This window comes from Convolutriloba macropyga, chromosome 6, assembly GCF_964194025.1.
Source record: "Convolutriloba macropyga chromosome 6, txConMacr16.3, whole genome shotgun sequence".
NCBI lineage: Eukaryota > Metazoa > Xenacoelomorpha > Acoela > Convolutidae > Convolutriloba > Convolutriloba macropyga.
Genome location: NC_134473.1, coordinates 56,265,321 through 56,285,644, shown reverse-complemented (window position 1 = coordinate 56,285,644; position 20,324 = coordinate 56,265,321). Strand labels below are relative to the sequence as shown.

At 36.2% G+C, this 20,324-nt stretch overlaps 3 protein-coding genes across 5 annotated transcripts in view; all 3 read left to right on the top strand.

Moving 5' to 3' along the window:
- The first annotated feature begins 877 nt into the window (after positions 1–877).
- LOC142341785 (transcription initiation factor TFIID subunit 4-like) lies at positions 878–2,924 on the top strand. Its single transcript, XM_075393011.1, has one exon. The coding sequence runs from the start codon at positions 984–986 to the stop codon at positions 2,613–2,615; it is 1,632 nt and encodes a 543-aa protein (XP_075249126.1). The 5' UTR covers positions 878–983; the 3' UTR covers positions 2,616–2,924.
- Positions 2,925–5,849: 2,925 nt separating this feature from the next.
- LOC142341064 (26S proteasome non-ATPase regulatory subunit 6-like) lies at positions 5,850–7,195 on the top strand. The gene has a single exon (XM_075391908.1). The coding sequence runs from the start codon at positions 5,890–5,892 to the stop codon at positions 7,045–7,047; it is 1,158 nt and encodes a 385-aa protein (XP_075248023.1). The 5' UTR covers positions 5,850–5,889; the 3' UTR covers positions 7,048–7,195.
- A 73-nt stretch (positions 7,196–7,268) lies between these two features.
- LOC142341782 (protein Hook homolog 3-like) overlaps positions 7,269–20,324 on the top strand; it is an 84,468-nt gene continuing 71,412 nt past the window's right edge. For all 3 annotated transcript variants that reach the window (XM_075393006.1, XM_075393005.1, XM_075393007.1), the window contains exons 1-8: positions 7,269–7,430; positions 10,991–11,097; positions 11,588–11,660; positions 11,735–11,785; positions 14,012–14,063; positions 14,357–14,437; positions 14,943–15,223; positions 20,125–20,312. In XM_075393006.1, coding sequence (XP_075249121.1) covers positions 7,401–7,430; positions 10,991–11,097; positions 11,588–11,660; positions 11,735–11,785; positions 14,012–14,063; positions 14,357–14,437; positions 14,943–15,223; positions 20,125–20,312 — 863 coding nt within the window. In that variant the 5' untranslated portion in view covers positions 7,269–7,400. The remainder of the gene's footprint in view (positions 7,431–10,990; positions 11,098–11,587; positions 11,661–11,734; positions 11,786–14,011; positions 14,064–14,356; positions 14,438–14,942; positions 15,224–20,124; positions 20,313–20,324) is intronic.

The window sequence follows — 20,324 nt, the reverse complement described above, 5'->3', positions numbered from 1 at the left end:
ATCCGTTCGTTGAAAATTTCCAGAAGAAGGCGGTGAAATGGGTCACAGGAAACCGAGATACAAGCTACGTTAACCAGTTACCTTTATTGAATATTATACCAATCAGCATGTTGCTTCAACTTAACATTTTGATGCGCACAAAATTAGCTGAAAGCAAAGAGTGCAAGCTGGTACCGCCTGATGACAATGAAGACCAAGGACGACTACTAGCGACGTTCAAGATACCGAAAAGAGGAACAGAGAATGCGGGAAGCAAATTTTTTCATCGGACATGCAGACTTATCAATCGGCTGGGCAAATACACAGACACGAGCAAGAAATTTGGTTTAAAGAATCGCATTTTGCTCGTAATGAAGAAATTTGTCAATGAAAGGTTCTCTGAATATAATAGATGCACGTTGTAAATCTTTTGTGATTGCAACAGCTGCAGAAATAACGACATTGTTTTAACCATGACAACAGGGACAGTGTCCCCACAGCTGTGGCTGTAAAAACTCAACAACAACAACAATACAATCCCATGAAAATAAGTTTCGCGCTCCTACGCAGCTAAATTATCTGTTTCAGAGGCTGACATGATTCATAACCTGAAACTGAGGTTGATAATACGTTTGGTGTTGTGGGGGAGGGAAGGCTTGACAATTAATTAGTAACAATATACGCGGCTCCTTGAGGCTGGTGTATTGCTGTAAATTTAAAATAATGTTTGATAGCGGGGCTCACTGTTTTGTTCTTCGGCTGGATTGTTCCCTATTTTATGATTGATCTATAATTTACAAATTTGAGTAAAAAAATTGACTGCTAATTTTTTCTTCATTAATTTAGCAAAACAAGGAATTGTAAAAGTACCATTGACGAGAGCTAAACAGGTGCAATTATTCTAAGTTGCTGTTAACGGTTACGAGACTTCGATTTCGACAAGCGTGATTCTCTGTTACTTTTTCAGAGATGGCTTTAAGAACTTAAATAATTCAATCTTTGCTATGGCGTCCAACAACCTCAATAATACTCCTAATGGAAGAATCCAGTATATTTCAAATCATACCGGAAACAGATTTATTCGTCCTGCCGGACCTATGGTGCGAGCCGCTGGGTCTCCCCAAACTGTATCTTCAAATGAATTGGCTCAGAAATGTCAAAACTTCTTGGACACTCTGGTCAGACTCGCTGATGATAAAGGCCAAGAGGTAGGAGTTCGGGTGAGAAACCTTGTCACTCAGCTTATTAACAGTGAGCTGCAGCCAGAAAAGTTTGGTGAATTGATAAGTTCAACAGTGATTGGATCTCGACCCCAGCCAGGCCTTGTACCATTTCTACAGAAAAGTTTACCCTTTTTGAGGAGAGCACGTATGAATGGCGCTAATCGGTCGATCCCTACTGCGTCAACTCCTAGCTCTAATAAAAGTGAACTTTTGTCTATACTGCCAAGTGGGTATTCTGGACGGTTACCGGGAGAAACTGTTCGAGCCGTCCATGTTAGCCAATTACCTTCAAGCACACCTGCATCTAATTCAAATTTCATATTGGCTCAACCTATCAAGACAAGTAACGTATCTTCTCCTCAAGTAATATCATCAGTCCATCCAAATTCTCAACACAACGTGCAATCAAGGCAGGTTATTCATGAACCAACACCCGGTCAAACGTATATCAGAGCACCAACTCCTAACAATCAAAGCGCGTCACCTGTCATTTTACAAGCTCACGGCAACGGGGATCTAAGGCGGCATGTTCAGCAGAAAATAATATCAGTACCACGTAATAACAGCAGTCCCCGACCGCCAATTGTTAATAACACCCCAAACTCACACCTCAGGGAAGATGATGGGGGCGTCGAAGATATAAACGACGTCACATCGCAAACAGGAATCAACATCAACGAAGAAGCAAACTTCCTAACTGAGGATAACCTGGTTCCCGTCAACCAGTTACCGAGGGCACCATCAAGACCTTTGTTCGTGTCCTCCTCTGCTTTAAACACCAAAATCAGTAGTATGGCATCCAAATATCAGTTTGAAGAGCCAGTATCGCCAAAAGTATCTGAACTGGTTGCAGTTGCTTGCCAGCGTTACCTAAAAACGCTAATAGAGAAACTCGGAGCTGCGGCACAACATCGGAGCGAGGTCTTAAGAAGAGAGTCCAGATATGAAATATCATCAGAAGTTAAACCTCAGACCAAGTTCTTCCAAAAGATTGAAATTGCCGATTTACAAAAGCGCAAAGAAATTGAACGAGAAAACCTAGTTAAAGCAGCCAAATCTCGGTCCAAAAACGAAGATCCGGATGAACAACAGAAAGCTAAAAGAAAAGTCCGGGAAATGGAAATGGCGAATAGTGAACGACTAACCGCATCGCAAACTAACGCAGCTGCAATCCATGCATTGGATGATTCTGGAATGCCTCCGAGGAAACGAATGATGTTAGAATCAGGCGACCAAAAGGATTCGTTATCTGTCGGATCTTTATCCCGAGATCCAGTCGGTTTAAGCAGCAGGGGCGCCAACTCATCCTGGAGGCCTAAAAGAGTAGTGAATCTTAAAGATGCTGTCATGGTTTTCGAACAAGAGAAATCAATCAGTAGTTCATTAATTTACGAGGCACTCTTGAAATTATAAATTTGATATCTAATTTACTGGAGTGATTTGTTTCTTTTTGCCTCTCGTATGACTTAGTTTTGATTATTTGGTCTTGATAATCATTATCTTCTGCATTTCGCCTTCAACTATGTTTGCTCCAAAATAATCTGTTAATTTAAATATTAGCCCATAAGATAGCAAAACTTATTCAAAACTACAGATTGGAGCAAAATGGCGAACTTAATTATCTAATGAAATTCTCCAAATCTATTTCCTTCTTCTGTTCCATACTGAATAATCTCATTGCCTTCATTGTTGTACGAATTATAATTCGAAACTTGAAAATGATGGTTTTTCCTTATTCATTTTGCCCGTGAAAGTTGTCTATAAGAAACGAGGAATATCGGTATTATGCTGTTCCGTCTATAGACCGACTACAGCACCCCAAAAATGTCGAAAGATAAGATCTTTTTACGCCTCGATGCGTCTCGACAGAAATTTGTTTCAAATCAGTCCTTTTAATACAAGGCTGGGTTAACCACTCTTTATGTAATCGATGCGATTTCCGCCTGTTGTCCCAATGATTGTTGGGTTCTTGTTTCAAAAGATTTGTAACATGTAAAAAATGATGCAATAAGTTTCCACTCCCGAGCGCTTGTGAATTTTTGGGTTTGCTACAAAATTTAATCATCAGGTTTTTCTACCATAAGTCAACTTTTTGTCTTCTTTGAACATTGAATTTACTTGAGGGGAAAATGTCTGCCTTCAAAGGCTATACAATCAAATGTACCTTTATAGAAGTTTTTTATTTTGGTGGATAGCGTAGTTTTTTAAATACAAAATGAGCTTGATTACAGAACCTATCATTAGACTATGGAAGTGGGCCCAATTGTGCTTAACATATGTTTTGCAAAAAAGGAGATTAAGCTTATGATTGCTCTTTGAAAATTTAGAAAATCGAACTTTGACCATTTTCCGAGAACTAGTTACTGACTCGGTGGTTTCTCCAAAGCGGAAAAACTGTAGATGAAAACAAAGAAGTTTGAGAAAGTAATTAATACGTTTTTAGAATAGATATTTAAAAAAATTGTAAAAATTTATCTAACCATTGGGCCACTTTTAAAGGGAGGTTAACGATTAAGTTATTCTAAACCTTTTTTGAACGTAGTTTAGAGAAAATAAGGTATTTCTCTGTTTTCTTAGTTTTGTAGAAAAATTTAAGTTTACGTTGGCATTTTATGTTGGTTTGTTTTCTAACTGGCTATTTCAACTCGAAGATCTTGCAATCCACTTAAATTTTGCTATGAGATTTGAGAATACGGGACAGTACATTATTTGACTTTAAACTGAATGATTTCTCGATAACTAATCATTTGCAAGGATTCTGTTCTCAATTTAAAGCAAAAATTAGAATATGTTGCATGAGGCAGTGATATATGTCTACAGGACGTACTTATACTGCCTTCCTCTTGGTTTCTTCATTTGAATTTTTAACGAAGCTAAATGGTTTGCTAAGTTACCTATGTTTTGCAAAACAGCGTATTGGATAGCGCACTTTTAAAGTTTCCAGCTTTTCCGTAAGAAAAAGTAGTTAAATAGCCTTAAAGTGGTAGCTGAGTATAATATTGGCCTTATGGTTTATTACAATTCAAACAAATTGTATTGGGAGGCTGCCTTTTTCAAAGATCTTTTCACATTTTATGATTTTTGAAATCAAATTTGAGATGTCAATCTATTCTGGTCACGCCGAAACAATTGGAACCAAAAAGGCAAGTGCCTTCGCGTTGAGTAATTTTTTCACTACACTTTCAAGATTGAGAAAACGGTGTTTGAACAAAAATTTGCGTTCATGGTTGTGATTGTTTTGCTATGGGACTTGAGAATACGTAAAAGTACTATATTTAACTTTACACTGGATTTTTGCTCGATAACTAATCATTAGCAAGGATTCGGGTCTCAATTTAAAGAAAAAATTCGAACATGTTGCATGAGGTAGTGATATATTTCGACAAGAAGTGCCCCTTCTGTCCTCCTCGTGGTTTCTTCATTTCAAATCTTAACGCAGCTAAATGGTTTGCTATGTTAACTATGTTTCGCAAAACAGTGTACTGGATAGCCCTTTTTTCGAGTTTCCAGCTTTTCCGTAAAAAAGTGTTTTAATAGCCTTAAAGCGATAGCTGAGTATTTTATTGGCCGTATCGTTTTGTTACAACTCAAAGAAATTGTATTGGGACGCTGCCTTTTTCAAAGATCTCTTCACATTTTTATGATTCAGTTTGAAATCAAATTGGAGTTGTCATTCTATTCTGGTCACGCCGAAACAAGTGGAACGAAAAAGCAAGTGCTTTCGCGGCTTGTAATTTCAAGATTGAACTACACTTTCAAGATTGAGAAAATGGTGTTTGAACAAAAATTTGCTTTCATGGTTGTGATTGTTCATTGTGCTGCAATTTGATTTCTGTTTTTACTTGTTTTTTTCTAGTTTTCGCTCGGGATCGTTCCGGTTTTTTCCGAATCATTTAGTCATTTCTAGGTCTATTTTTTCTAGTCAATGAAAATTTCTTAAATTCTAGTTTAGGACTTGTCCTGCTATGTTTTTTATTTCGTTTTTTATAAAGATTTTTGTTTCAAACATCTGTCGTCACGATTACTTCAAATTTGCTTTTTGTTCATCCTTTCATACAGTTTTGAGTAGATTGCGTGCGTGACATTTTTAAAAAATCTTAGTAGAATCAGTTTTTTTCTTCATTCGATTGATTAAGTCTTTGGTTACACGTGACCTACCACCTCACTCTCAAAAATGACTTTCCTCTTTCAAATTGACTTTTCGTACAGATTTTAAATCAAAATGTTACATCTCAGCAATTAATGAAAGGAAGAGAACTGCATATCGACGAAGCTATGGCGGCTATTTTTTTTTTGGTGAAGTGCCAGCTATGTTTATCAAATCTACTTAAATCTTATTTTGTTGAACATTCCGAAAGACACTTATTTGCAGTGTTATATATATAATTTTTTGAGCATAAAGACATTACGAAGACATTACAAATGTGAGGATGAATATTTAACCGTTTTTTGCTGGCTTGGAATAATTTGCTCCCTGCTAACTTAATCAGCGCTATTTTCAGGATACCAAATAAGCATCTCAGAGTGCTTGTCTAAACTTTATCGCTTGCTGTGTAAGTATGACTGATAGTATGTAAATCTCCCTTCACCTGTTTATTCCCCTCCCCATGTTGACCTAAAGGACTGATAATCTGCATCACAAAAGAGTAATTCAACTGTAATATTTTATACTGGTTCTAGATATACTATGGCCGGTGAACAGGGACTCCCAAAAATTCCCAACTTACACGCAGCCGAATTGAAATTCAGAGTGCAGCAAAATCCAACAGAGCTGCAGCATCTTAAAGCTGATATCTTGAAACTTGTTGAAGAGGATGACATGCTGCCGTTCTACCAAATTACATGCAAAGATCTAGACTGGACAGTTGACGAGGCACTAGTTAAGAAAATGGAAGCCAAAAATAAAGCCGAGCTGGAAGTTTTGGACAAGAAAATATCAGACACGGAAGAAAATTTGGGAGAATCAGATATACGAGACGCATACCTTGCAAAAGCTGAATACTTGTGCAAAATTGGCGATAAAGACGCGTCGCTGAGCCTTTTCAGAACAATATTGGACAAATCTCTGGCTCTGGGACAGAAACTGGACGTTGTATTTTACTGCATTCGCTTGGGACTGTTTTACATGGATACGGATTTGGTAGAAAGGAATATTGAAAAGGCTAAAGGTATGGTGGAGAAAGGAGGCGATTGGGATCGACGGAACAGGTTAAAAGTGTATGAAGGGGTATTCCATATGTACAATCGCGACTTCAAAAGTGCCGTGGATCTTTTCCTAGACGCTGTCAGCACCTTCACATCAACTGAAATCATGTCTTACGATGAGTTCGTGCGATACACGGTTTATATGGCTATGGTCACGCTTCCCAGAGTTGAGATCAAGTCTAAAGTTATTGACAATGATGAAATCCAGCAGAGATTGAACTGCAGTTTGCCAGATGCAAAACAGTATCTGACATCGCTGTACGAGAGTGACTACGCCTCCTTTTTCCAAAGTCTCTTCGACGTCGAGGCATTTATGAAATTGGACCGGTATCTGTATAAACACTACCGCTTTTATATCAAAGAGGTCAGAATCATTGCCTATTCTCAGATCCTGCAATCCTACCGCTCAGTGACCTTGCAATATATTGCGGATGCTTTCAATGTCTCAGTCCCATTCATCGATAAAGAGCTGGCAAGATTCATCGCGGCCAACAGGTTGCCTTGTAAAATAAACAAAGTTCGAGGAATCGTCGAGACAACGCGACCTGACAGCAAGAATTATCAATACCAACAACTCATTAAACAAGGTGACCATTTATTGAACAAGATTCAGAAGCTCAGTCGTGTCATTAACTTGTAGAGCAAATTTGGTGTAATTTGATGTTATATCTGAGAGGTGAATAAAATTAATGTGATGCGAGTACTTGAAGTTTATGTGCATACTTAAATAGAAAAGGTATGAAAAATTGAGTTAATTATGTTCATTTGTGAAGAAATTTTCAAACCAGTGAACAGTTTTGATGGTCATAACTTTACGCTTCGTCTCAGAAGTTTTATCAAATTGTTAATAATTAATCACTTTTTGCTGTCTTTCAGATTTTATATGTATATATTTATATTTTATGGAAAATATTTAATTTTTCTGAAGTTGTAACCCAAGAATTCTGCGTCTGAGACGAACTATATTTCTTCAGGAATTGGATTGGCTTAGCTATGAGCGAGCTAGACAGCCTGGTAAAATGGGTGAGTTGATTACTTTTGTCATTAGATTTGTCGTTACCAAGTCTAGTTTGAAAAGTAATGTTTAATTTGAAACTTGTATAAGCAGGGTCGTTGTACCTGGTATAAATTTAGTTAAAATAGGACGTTTGACCTATGATTCTCATATCAAAATATCTAACGTTGGAAATTGTTTATTCTACAGTCAGTGAACTTGCTATGCTTATGTTTTTTTCTTTGGAAGCATTTTTGGTAAACAATGATACTGGTAAGACTTTTCCGTTGTAATTGATAAGCAAGGATTTTACTTTGTTTTCTGGTTGTTGTTGGCACCAATATCAGCTATTCATGTCGGACAGCAGTTTCTCAAGTCAAATTTTGGTCAATGTGAAATATTTTAAATTATTGTTGATGGTTGAAAGCAGCCGTTGGATGAATTCATCAAAATTACTTATGATGACAGCAATTAATCTTGAATCATGATAGTTTGCTGACAAGATCTGATTTTAGTTGTCATTTTCATGTCTTTTTATTGATTATGGTAAAGATTTTTGAAGAATTATATTGAGAAATTAAATGCACAAAAGAACTGAAATATTTTTTTGATAAAGCTATTTTTCACGTTTTTGTACAGTTCTGACCTACCCATTACTGTCTCTGATAATCAATGAATTTGAAGGGAGCTCTTCTAAAATCTGCGATTGAAGTTCTTATTTTTCCTGATGTTTTGTATTTGTATTTTTCGGATGTCAAAAGTGTAGGCTTTGAATCTTGTTCCAGAATAACTTCTGCTTATTAGATACATTTTCGGCTATACAATGTTTTGTGTAACAGGGTAACTCTAATTGTTTCGGTTACTGTAAACAGGATTCCTTATTGTCCTGAAGCGTATAAGAACGACAACCGTAAAATCAAGTAAGGATTGAAGCAGTGAATTTTCCTTTGTTAAGTGTTAGAGGTCAACAATGATTAATCTATAGGCCACTGAATAAATATCTCTGTTTCCTTGAATTTAAACTGGACAATATCTCATTACAGCGTTTTTTATGCCTGCAAAAAATTGCAAAATTTTGAAGCCGTCAAATTTCTTTCCGTTAATACTGCGTCTTGTGTACGTACAACTGTAGTATCACGCTGACTTATTATGAGAGAAATTGTCATTGATTGTGGCATTTTCTTGGCTGTTTATGTGTTACAATTGCATTGTCGTCTTGGGATTCGGGTGTTGCGACACCAACTTTATTTTTTTTTGAATCTGGCAGCTTGTTATAGGATCTGAAAATAGTAATCTATATGGACCTTTTTAAAAAAGCTCTTGTTTAGTCAAATGATTAGTCAAAAACTAATAATCGAATTGCGCTAATGTTTTTAATATGGCCTGTAGATGCCAGTGAGATCAAAATACACCAGCACAGTTTAATGGCCGCAAAAGGATAGCTGGGGGTATTATTGGCCTTCGCATGGTTTTATTACAATTGAAAGAATTCGAATTTTATTGGGATGCTGCCTTTTTAAGATATATTCACACAGTTTGGTGATTTTTGAAATCAAGTTCGAGTAGTCATTGTTGGCGCGCCGAAACAAGAAGCGGCGTGAATTTTTTGCACTCCAAATTTTACAGAGTCAGAAAACGGTGTTTGAACAAAAATTCGCGTTCATTTTTTACTCTTAGGGCAGCGAGTGATTAAGTTTTTTGTCACACTTGACTTACCTTACTCTCAAAAATGTCGTCCTCGCTCTGAAATTGACAGTTTTACTTTAATTCAAAAAGATAAGGTCAAGTGATTTTATGTCAATCTAATTGAAGGTTATTTGAGAGCAGCTAATAGAAGCATCAATATGTTATACAGGTTCTTAATCAAAATCTAACAACTCATCACATTTAATAAAAAGAGGTTTCTTTTTTGGTCTTAAATCTTTTTGAGAGTACCGGTCTACGAAGCTATTGCGGCGATCACTCTCTTAATTTTCATAGTTTTGTGTTAATTTTGTTTTCATATGGTAAAAATTTTCTCACTTTGTGTTGCGGCCTGATTACGGGGAAAGATTTGTCGCCACTTTTCAGATAAGAAAAAAATTAAACAATTTTCTGAAATTTTGTAGTTTTGATATTTTCATGGTGTTCATGTTTTCAACTTTTGCTTTCTGCTTTTTTGTACTCCTGGCTGGTAGAGTTTTCATCTGACCATGAGACTTTTTTTGATAAACAGGTTAATCCTGGTCGCTGAGCAGTTCTCTTAGAGCCCTACTAGTCTAAGTACGTGATTCAACCGAAACTATTGAGACTTAAATTGATGATGTGATGGGCGGTTCTTAGATTGAAGGGCGGCCCATTCTGCGAAGTAACTTAAATGGATCTATAGCCCTAAATTGATGTAACCATCCTTGAGAAACAGCGTCTGCCGAAATTCAACAATGCTTGTAAAAGAGCAACATAATTGTAACGCCCGAAGGGTGCTACCATCTTTTTTTTTCACATAGCATAACAATCTAATGCAGACTGAATGGATGTTCTTAGATGGGTATTAATGCTTTCTCACAGTCGACACTCATGGTTAGTTTGTTGTGATATCGTGTGAAAACGATGATAGCGCATTTTGGGCGTTACCTTTATATTGTATTTTTACAAGCTGTGGCAGTTTTTTGGATACACCCCTTCTCAAGTATGGTTAAAACCATTTAGAGCTGTGACACCACACATTTTGGTTCCTCACAGTTTTTAATAAACCATTCTATCAAAGAATTGAGTTTTCCGAAGAGCCTCAAAAATGACACCGTGATGCCTTTTTTAAAATTAGGATGTAGAAGATCCAAATTATAGACTAAGTACAATACGGACAACAAGATTAATGAAAATACTTGTGTGTCCAGATAGACGCATTACTTGCGTTTCAGTCAGAAACAAAACATAGAAAATATTAAGTAAAATAAAAAACATGGTATCCAATTAGAGGTAGCATTCCAGATAAAATGAAGTGGATTCTCAAAGGTCTGGCCCTATCCGCTATTCAGCCACTTTTATCCAGTTTTTTAAGCAAATAGGGCCTTTCGTAGGATCTTTAGGGTCATTTTCTTTTAAACATTTAGATTTAAGGTTTAAAATCCAATTTAAACCTTAAATTAGATTTTAGGTCTTCAAAATAATGATAAATTTGTTGGTGGTTAAATCGAATATTTTTTACTTGTATAATGTGTATGTATTGTTCTATAATTTTTTCTCTTTGCACTGCCATATTGTTTTGTACATATCTTTACAATCGACAGTCTTTGTACTGCAATATGTGGATGATTATGTTTTTAATTATCTGTAAAGTGGAATCAGTTTGAACAATTCATTTTCTCGACTTCTTAATGCTATAAGGCATACATCAATGTAGAAACAAGAGTTGCCTAATTTGCGGGTTGTCCATCATACAACTTTCCTTGATTTCATTCGCGGTCATATGTGGTTCCCCGTAATCATGAAAGGATCATAGAAACTTTTAATGAAGGCGGAGAGCGCTCTTCCTGTAACAGGTGTTGCTAATATTGTGAAAATTAGCACACATTAATAATTATTAACGTGTAAATGATTGTGTGTTTAGCTTTCGACCCTTGGACTTGAGAGTGTGGACGTGAGCCTGAACAGGTGTGACAATAACCCCTCGGTGCTATCTGATGGAATCCTCCTGGCCGACTGTCTTTCTCAGATGTGACTATTAATTTAATTTCTCTATGTGCTCCTCTGAAAGGAAAAAATCCTGCCTGAAAAAGTGTCTCGGTTACCTAGGCTGAGGTGACGCAAAAAAGTATTCAAAGAAGTATAAAATCTAAAAGCTGACATTTCAAAGGTTTGAAAGGAATCTGTTATTGACTTTCCCGCGGCTGTTTTTCGTTTCTGAATCTATGACGGCTTTTATACTCGTAACGAGCCAAGGTCACCTGTTACTAGACCCAATTAGTTTTCACAATTAGATTTCACAGGCAGCATCCTTTTAAATTTGAACGTCTATGAACCCATATAACGTCGGAGTTTTTGCACCCATAAAAAATTTCTAAGCTATACCCCTAAATTAAATTGCCTTGCCACCTGTCTTTGAGACCAATTCATTCGACGTTAGTCGGTTTATGTTTTTACATTTCTAACCCGATTTTTAATGAAATAGCTGACGAGAGTGGCACCAAATTGTTATTTGTTTCAGCGCTCCTTCACATTTCGACTCAGACTTCACAGCTAAAATAAGGCGTGAAGACTTAGTTGACTACAGGCTCAAAGTGAGTAGTTGTTCAAGCTGAAAAGAAAATAAATTCTATGTGTGACAGATTTGTTTAATTTTTTTGTGTTTCAGGCCAACAATCTCAAGAAAATTGTGCAGTTTATCATCTCATATTATCAAGAGGTAAAAAATCAATCAATCAACCAAAAAATCAAAAATGATACCAGGCGATAGCGAGGCATATTACTACTCTCATCGAGGTTTTTTTGTGCTCGGAAAGGAGTATTGGTTTTTGATGCTCCGACAGGTTTTTTTCAACGGAAGTATCTGTTCTGGCGGTGTTTTAACCCTCAGAAAGCGTTAATGAGCAGAACTTTCATGGTGAAAGCTATTTAGTAAATATAGCTCTTTTTGGTAAATATAGCTAATCGATTATTGCATACTATTAATCGAGTTTAAACGGTTTTTCCACCTTTGGCTTATTAATAGCTCTCAAACGTAGCTATTACTATAGTCATGTGTGCCTTCTTTTGCAAAAATTTGGTTTGAACGTTTTGACTTCTCTGGTAACTTTTGCCTCTGGAGTTTTTTGTATTCTGCTTTCTCTAAAGATCTGTCATTCATAGTTTCAAGCTCAATTGGCGGCAGTTTACTAAGTATATGTTAGCACATGAATCTTAGAGCCCTGACACGAGGGCGCTCGCGCCCGAGTGCTGGGCACAACGACAGAGGGGGAGCTAAGATTCATGTGCTACCTTATTTAGAGAACCAAAGGGTACGAAGGGGGTTGAACATTAAATAAAATTGAAATTAAGACTACAGTTTTGCAAATTATTAAACGAAAAGTTTTCGTCAATTTTTCTAGTTGCGATTAAGCCAAATGTTTCCGTTTCCAAGGCGAGGCAAGTGCTTTCGTTTCAGGTTTTGATGGGAAATGTCAAAAGTATTATTGGGTTTGAACTCACAGCCAAAAATTTCACTGCGAGCGGGCCGCTAAGTTAGGGCCGCAAAACTTACCATTCCACTTTTGCACGTGCTAATTGCACGTGCCTCCAAGTTTTAGCGACCAATAAATTTGTACCCTGGGTTCTCTTAAAGTCAAATGAGAAGTGAGTCGCTCTCAATTTAAATCCTAATAGTCGTCTATTAAAGCTCTAATAGCATCATTTGAAGCACCTTCGTGAAGTTAATGTTCCCAGAGCTAAAGCAGGCTAGAGTCACATCCGAAGTCACCCCACAATCAAACTATGACAGCTGTTTTCCGGCATTGCGCCAGTTCTGTCATTTATTGTTTTCGTTTCTCCTTTCAATCTGGTTTTTGTGATAGCATACTTTTTTGGAAACTAGGGTTCCTTATGTTCCCCCCTCCCATCCCTACTCCTCTTAATTTACCATAGATTGAAATAATTGCTTCAAATTTTATCGCTGTCTCTCATTACATCTTAGTATAGATTGTGCGGCATTTGAGTTCGGACAAGCGAACTCTTATGAGTTCTTACAAACAATCACTTACGTTTTGGGGTGCAATACAATAAGATTGACGGAAAATGCTTGTGTCCGAACACGATAAACGCTGCCGGTTATTTGGAAATTTTGAAAAATTACGAAAAGAATGCATTTACTGGACATTATTTTTCAACAAGACGATGCTCTTGTGAATGAATCGAACATAATTGGCAATTTTTTCCCAAGAAAACCTGTGAAAACTATGCAAACTGTCTGCTAGGCGTTGAAGAAGCTGAAGGTGTAATGACGCATTTTTAGAGAACAAATTTGAACTCAAAATATTATATTGTTTGATGTTTGTATTGTTTTTTTTAGATCTTTAGGTGTACCTGCTTTTTTTGCTACCATAGTGTACTTTAGTAGAGTTTTTGCTTCAGAGGCATTAGTTTTGATTATCTTTAATAAATATTCTGTCTTGTTTCCGAATTTTTTTTACTGATGGGCTTGAGAGTTTTGCTTAAAAAGTCAGTATTTTCCAACTGTTGAATTTTTAAACTTGAAATCGAGTATTGGTTTGTTCAGGATTTTTATCGTAAAAATGAAGATATGGACCGCAGAGTTCAATACAGTGCGACTAACCAATTTTGAGTTATAAAATTACAAAAAGTTGTTCCTTTCTTTTGTTTTGAGTGGGACATTTGAGTTTTAAGTACCATAATCTATATGGTTTCAAAGCTAAATAGTCTGTTTTTCAGTAATTAATTCAAATCAAAAATCGTAATCAACTGCTACATCCTCATTTTTATCGTTGGAAGTATCGAGGCTTAGTTTTTTTCCGGCCAGTTGTTTTTTGGTAAAATTTTCTTTGGATTATGGTGGTAACAACTATGAATCTGATTAGTCTATCAGTTGAGAGAGCAGGGGAATGCATATTCAAGCTGAACATCTGTGTGTTTGTTGTAGGTCTTATTTCAAGATCTGAGTGACGAAGTCCTTCCTGATGAGACAAGAATTGGTAAGTTTATGTATTCAAATTCTCAACTTTTTAAGAATCTTTCAAGTAGTACTTTTATAGATATAATAAAATATATTAATAGTGAAGTAGATTTTATTATATTAGTTTCATCTGCAGGAAACTTGAAATTTTGAGGGCCTCTTTATTTAGCCTTGAGCTATGATCCAGCCGCTTTCTTGAAAGGTTCTATAATTAACGTGTGACCATATTCATGAAAGCTATTTTCATTTAACGGTTTCTTCCTACATTTAACTGAGAGTAATTTAGAATTGTAAGAGGGTGATATGTTATAGCTGCGGATTGTGACGGTGAGGAGACCTCGAAGATGTTGCGACTGGTGCTAGGCTGTGCTATCAACTGTGACCAAAAAGAACGTAAGTTTAACATTTCGATTGTAGATTTCGGTTGGCTGAATAGAATGGAAAAAGTATACTGAAAGAAAATAATTTTGAGATTTTATTCAAAAAATTTTCTAGCTTTGAAAATTTCAACGGCTCTCCATGGCCTGATTCACGCATTTTTGCTTACTCTAACCAATATTTGTATATCAATAAATTATTTTCAACCCTAATCTTCCTTATGTAAATAGGTTTTAATGCTTCAAAAGGCATGCTCAAGTTATAATTGATGGAAAGGTTCTCGTTTATACATCTCTTAATTGCTGATTTCCTAGAGATTTAAGAATAAGGTTTTAACTGGTCAGAACTAATTGTGCGCATGTAAAAAGAGGCATTGTTCTTGGAAACGTCTGACTGCGTTGGTAAAGTTGCGTGAAAGAAATGGGTGTTTGAAATTTACGATAGGATATTTGAAATTTCTTCTGAGCCTCAGTATTGGTGAAATCTAAGTGGTACATTGCTGTCTTTTTTTGTCACACAGAATACATCAGTGGAATCATGGCCCTGGAAGAGTCCATCCAGCAAGATGTAATGAGTGCAATACAGAAGTTGATGTCATCCACGGCACACCAGAAGTCACCCGGTAAACCAGGTGCCACCTCTCCTTTCACCAACGGGGGGTTTGGGCTGGGTGGGTTTGAGGACGAGCTAGAACAACAGCACATAATTGACAGGCAGTTAAAGGAGGCGTGGGATGAAGTACATCGACTGACCATGGAGAATGAAGAGTTGTCACAGAAATACCATGACATACAACAAAAGGTATTTTCAGTTTCTCTGACATGAAGCCTGCGGTAGTTGCTGGGTCTTTCTGTTTATCAACTCCTACTTTCAATTCGAGTAATCACAAAACGGCTATCTTATAGCTACGATAGCTGAGCGGAGCTATTATTGGCATTCTCTTTGTTTTCTTACGACTCGAGGAGTATTGGTTTTCTTGACGTTTTCTTTGCTGAAATTAATGTATGCAAGCGGCGTTTTGATTTGAATACGAAACTGAATGAAATTGTATAATCTAATTTTTGATAAGCGATAAGATTTGTTTTGTTCATACTCTGCGTTGAGTGAATAACTTCCGACTTTGAAAAGTTTTTCCGAGAGAGTGTTGCATATAGACATTTGTTTTAGACGTTTTTGTCGAGGTTTCGTCTGTAGTTAGATTCTTGTAGAGATCTATATATTAATTCAGTGTCGACAGAAAAGGAACCATGTTTAAGCCCTACCTCTACATGTTTTAACGGCCCTTAAACATGGTATTTTGAGACAACTAACAACAGTCGGGTTTGAACCTGGGTCTAAGGGTTGAAGAGCGAGAGTGCAATGAGTTGAGCTAAGGAACAGGCGAGGCGCATAGTTCATTGGGATTTTTAATAGCCGCGTCAGCAATTCTAGGCGGCTATTATTGCGCTCCTAATTTTTTTTATCGTCTAACAGATTTGTGTTTCGTCTCACCCTGATTTCTTGGAATTGACTTTATCAATGATTTCAGTGACTTCTACTGCTTTGCAGTTAAAATTCGTGGCGTCATTTCTGCTTTTAGGTCAACTGCGTGACTTAACTCACTCAAAAAATGACTTCTGAAATCACTTAATGACCTTTAATTTTTATAAGCATTTACTAATTAAAGGTCAATAGTGTGCATCTTAAGTAGTGCCAAACTTATATGCCCTAATTCCTGAGTAATAGAGTCTTGAGTTTTAATGTCGAATATTAATTATGAAAAAGCTCCATTGGGGTTTTTTCCTTCCAGAGCAAATGTGTCTCAAAAATGACAGTTCGAATCTAACCCAAAAAGTGTAGCAGTCTATTAAAAAGCTGGTGGTCGATCTGTCAATCTTATTTCTTTAGTTGTTTCAATTCATGGTTGGCCACAAGCGTCTATTGCGGCTTTTTTCCGGCAATCTGCCGGCTATGTTTGTCCACCCATTTTTCCTTTCTCGAATTCCTGCCTTTTTTCACAATTTTTCGTGCTCCATGTCTTTCCTCTCACTATCTATCTATCTTTATATTAAACGTAATTCGAATGCCTATACCACCAGCTGCTAATTTTCACGTTTTAAGGTCTCTTATTGATGCAACACAGCGTTTTGCATGCATTTTGAAAAAGGTCAATGACCGAAAAGTTGCCATTTCAAGATAGTCACTAACCGAAATGCTGACATTGCCAAAGAGTCAATGATCGAATAGTCAAATGTCAATGACTGAATAGCCGCAGATGCAAAATTAGGCCATTGACCGAAAAACTGCCAGTGACCGAAAAGCTGCCTGTGCCAAAAGGGCCAACGACCAAAAATATGCGAATGCAAAAATAGGTCAATGACTGAAAACCTGCTTATGAAAATTAACTCGATTACCGAAAAGTTTATTACACAAAAATAGTCCTTGAATGACATGTGCTGATGCAGCACAGATATTGACTGAATAAAGATTGTGTAAGTAACGGCCAATTACAAAAATTGTCTTTATAAAACGGTTTGATTTAGCAAGATAGTAATGCGGTAGGGACAAGCGTTTGTGTGACGTTTTCAAATTCTCAACATAGTATGTTATCCTGACCAATTCTATCAGTTTTGTTTGACCTCAGTCTCATAAAAGTTCTGAACAACTGATTTTTAATTAAATTAGTCATGTTTGGTCAGTTTTTTTATAGATAAAATGAAGCGTTAGGTTGCGAAAAGTTAATATTTTTTTTCGCTTCCTAATCTTGCAGGAAGATCTTTTCTCTCTTATTTTCTCTTTGTTTCTCTAATTTGGTTATCTTCCTCTTCTCTCTGTATGTTCTGTCTTTTCTCTTGTCTGTTTTTCTGTCTTTTCTCTCTTTCTCTTCTTTCTGTGTTCTCCCCTTTTCTCCCGCTTTTCTTTTTTTTCTGTATTTATGTATTTTTTTCTTTCCTCTTTTTTCTGCCTCTTTCTTTCGTTTCTCTTCTTCCTTTCTTAAGTCTCTCGTTCTTTTCTTTCCTTTCTCAAGGTTCTCTTTCGTTTCTCTTGTTTTTCTCTTTTCCGTCTTGAATTATCGTTTTGTCTCTTGCTTTTCTCTCCGTCGTTTCTGTCTTTCGTTTCTGTCTGTCTTTTGTCCTTTCTCTTTTTTCTGTTCTTCTTTTCTTTCTTTCTTTTGTTTATTTCTTTTGTCTCTTTCTTTTCTCTCTTTATTTTCTCTCTGTTCCTTTCTTCTACTCTCACTTTATTTTTTATTTCCTCTCTCTATCTTTTTGTTCTGTTCATTTTTCTGCCTTTCTTTTTTCTCATTCGTTTTTCTTTCTTTCGTTTCTCCCTTTTGTTACTTGTTCTTGTTCTTTTTTCTCTTGCTTTTTTATTTCTTTTCTGCTCTGCTTTTCTCCCTTTTTTGCTTTTCTCTCTTTCCCTCTCTTTTTATTCTGTTTCCTCTCTGCTCCTTTTCTGCCTTTCTTTTATATTTTTCTGTCTTTTTTGCTGTTTTACCGTCCTGTTCTCTCTTTCCTGCCGTTTTTTCTCCTGTCCTCTCTTGCCTTTCTTTTCTGTAATTATTTTCTGACTTTGATTTATCATTTTTTTTCGGTCTCTCCTCTTTTTCTTTTCTGCTTCTGTGTTCTTTTTTACCTTTTTTTCTCTTTTGTTTCCCTTTCCTTTATCTTTACTTTGTCTTTATTCTGTCTCTTGCTTTTCTCTTTGTTTTCCGTCCTTTTCTTTTTTTTGCAATTGCCTTTTCCCTTTCCTGTCTTTTGTATCTGTCTTTTTTTCCTCTCTTCGTTTCTTTCTTTGCATTTGCTCTTTCCTTTTCTGTTTTTTTCCTTCTGTTTTGTTTCTTCCACTTTGCTCTTTATTTTCTTTCTCTTCTGTCGTTTTTCTCTCCTTTTCTCTCATTTTGTTTTCTGTCTTTCTGTCTTTTTTCTCTCGTTTTCTCTTTTGCCATTTTTTCTTGTCGTGATTTTCTGTCTCTTTTCTCATTGTTTTGTCTTTTTCTTCTCTGTCTTTCCTCTCTTTATTTTGTGTTCTTTTTTCTACCTTTCTGTTTTCTTTTTTTTTCTATTTCGTTTTTGTTTTGTTTTCTTTTCTCTTTCTGTACTTTGTCTTTATTTTTTCTTTTCCGTCTTTTTTGCCTTTCTTTTCCTTTTATCTTTTTTGTTTTTCTTTTGTCCTTTTTTTCTTTTCTCTCTCTGTTTCTTCTGTCTTATCTCTCCTTCGTTTCTTATTTCTTTTATCTTTTGCATGTTTAAGCTCCTAAAACATGCAGCTTAACGTATTACATGCGTTACGCTATGCCAACATGTAGAAGTTCATTATTTGTACAAGTCTTAGCGCTGCTTAAATATGCAAGATAGCAAAGCCAAGCAAATCGTTGAACAAAAAATTGCTGGTACTTGGGGTAATATACCAAACCAAACACGTCGGTAACGTAACGTAAAACTTATGACTGTTGACCGAGGGGCATGGGTTCCATCCCGATGTACCAAAAATTCTGTTTTTTGCACCTATTCTTTTTGATGATTTTCTGGTGATGCTTTTGCGGGTCTGCTAGTATTAATTGAAGATACATTTAATTGCATCCCTCTAGAATTGATATTACACTTTTTGATAGCCTATTGCATTTGAAGCGCAAATTAGGCTCATATTTTTGAAAAAAATTATACTGTAATGTGCTTTTATTAATTGCTCTTGAACGAAGTTTGAAGCAATTATTTTAAACGCGCTGGTCGTTTTTATCCAAAATTTTTGCTTAACAGTTTTCAGTTTTGCGCGCTTGACTTCTTTGTTTTGCGTGATCTAAATTTCTCTCATTCACAATTTCAAGCAGCTGAACTCAAGTGGTGGACCTTTACTGCTAGAATTCAAACGAAAAGTGCGCCGAAATTGGTGATATTTTTTAGTTTAAATTTTATTAGTGGTTATAGTGCAATAAAATATCTAATGACGTCATTTATTTGAATAGCCCTTGGTGAATTTAGTTACACCCCCCCCCCCCCCGAAGCAGACTAGAATTGATTCCAGCTCCCACTAGTCGTTTGATAGCAATAAATCCGACGTTAGTCTGTTGTTTGTCAGGCTCTGCCTTTCTCAGTTTTTGCTGAGGTGTTTTTGTTAATTGATTTTTTGTTATTTTTTATAATAAACCTCTTTGTGCACCTTCAGGGGTTTAATTTTTCTGCAATTGATTATTAATTTTTTGGTGTTAAAACTAAAAATATATGAAAATTTGTTTCATGACTTTAATTGTAACACTTCCAAATTTTTAGCAATTTAGTTCAATGCTCCAATTGTTTGAATTTAGTGTTTTCTGGTTCTCACAAGAAGATTGCTAGTCGAACCTCCAAGGCTAAATAATTAGATGTATGTTTATCTACTGTAAGTCTTCAAACTTCATTTTCAGCTTTCAAAGTTATGAAAATGTATTTTTTTTTACGGTTTTCATCGATGTATTTGTAACTTTTACATTAAGAATTATCGACAGCTTATTGTTTCTGGCAATGTTTTATCGTTTTTCCTTATTTTTCTGCTTTTCGGAGACGATATCGATCAAGTTTTGCCAGTCTGTTGTCGGATGCAAAGGAATATCAAATTTTAGTCAAACGTGTTGAAGCTTCTGCTGTAAATTGGATTAAATTGATTCTAAATTGAGGATTTCGTGTTTGAAGTGGTATGTGTAGGCTACTTTTACTTCAAGCTTGATTGAAATTGGAATGATTTAGATGGACTATATGAGTGAGGAGAAAGACTACCTGATTGGACAGATGGAAGCGGCAGGTATCCAACACAGAGGCAGTAGAAGCTCGACCGCAACAATTGGAGGTAGCACGGGTGCTGAAAATGAAGCCAATATTTCCACATCTTCAGCGACTGCAATTTCACCAAATACAACTGAAGATCAGCCCCCTATGTAAGTTTGATA

What these genes read in the sequence shown, in the direction of transcription:
- LOC142341785 (XM_075393011.1), top strand. Translation starts at nt 984, where the DNA reads ATGGCGTCCAACAACCTCAATAATACTCCTAATGGAAGAATCCAGTAT.
- LOC142341064 (XM_075391908.1), top strand. Translation starts at nt 5,890, where the DNA reads ATGGCCGGTGAACAGGGACTCCCAAAAATTCCCAACTTACACGCAGCC.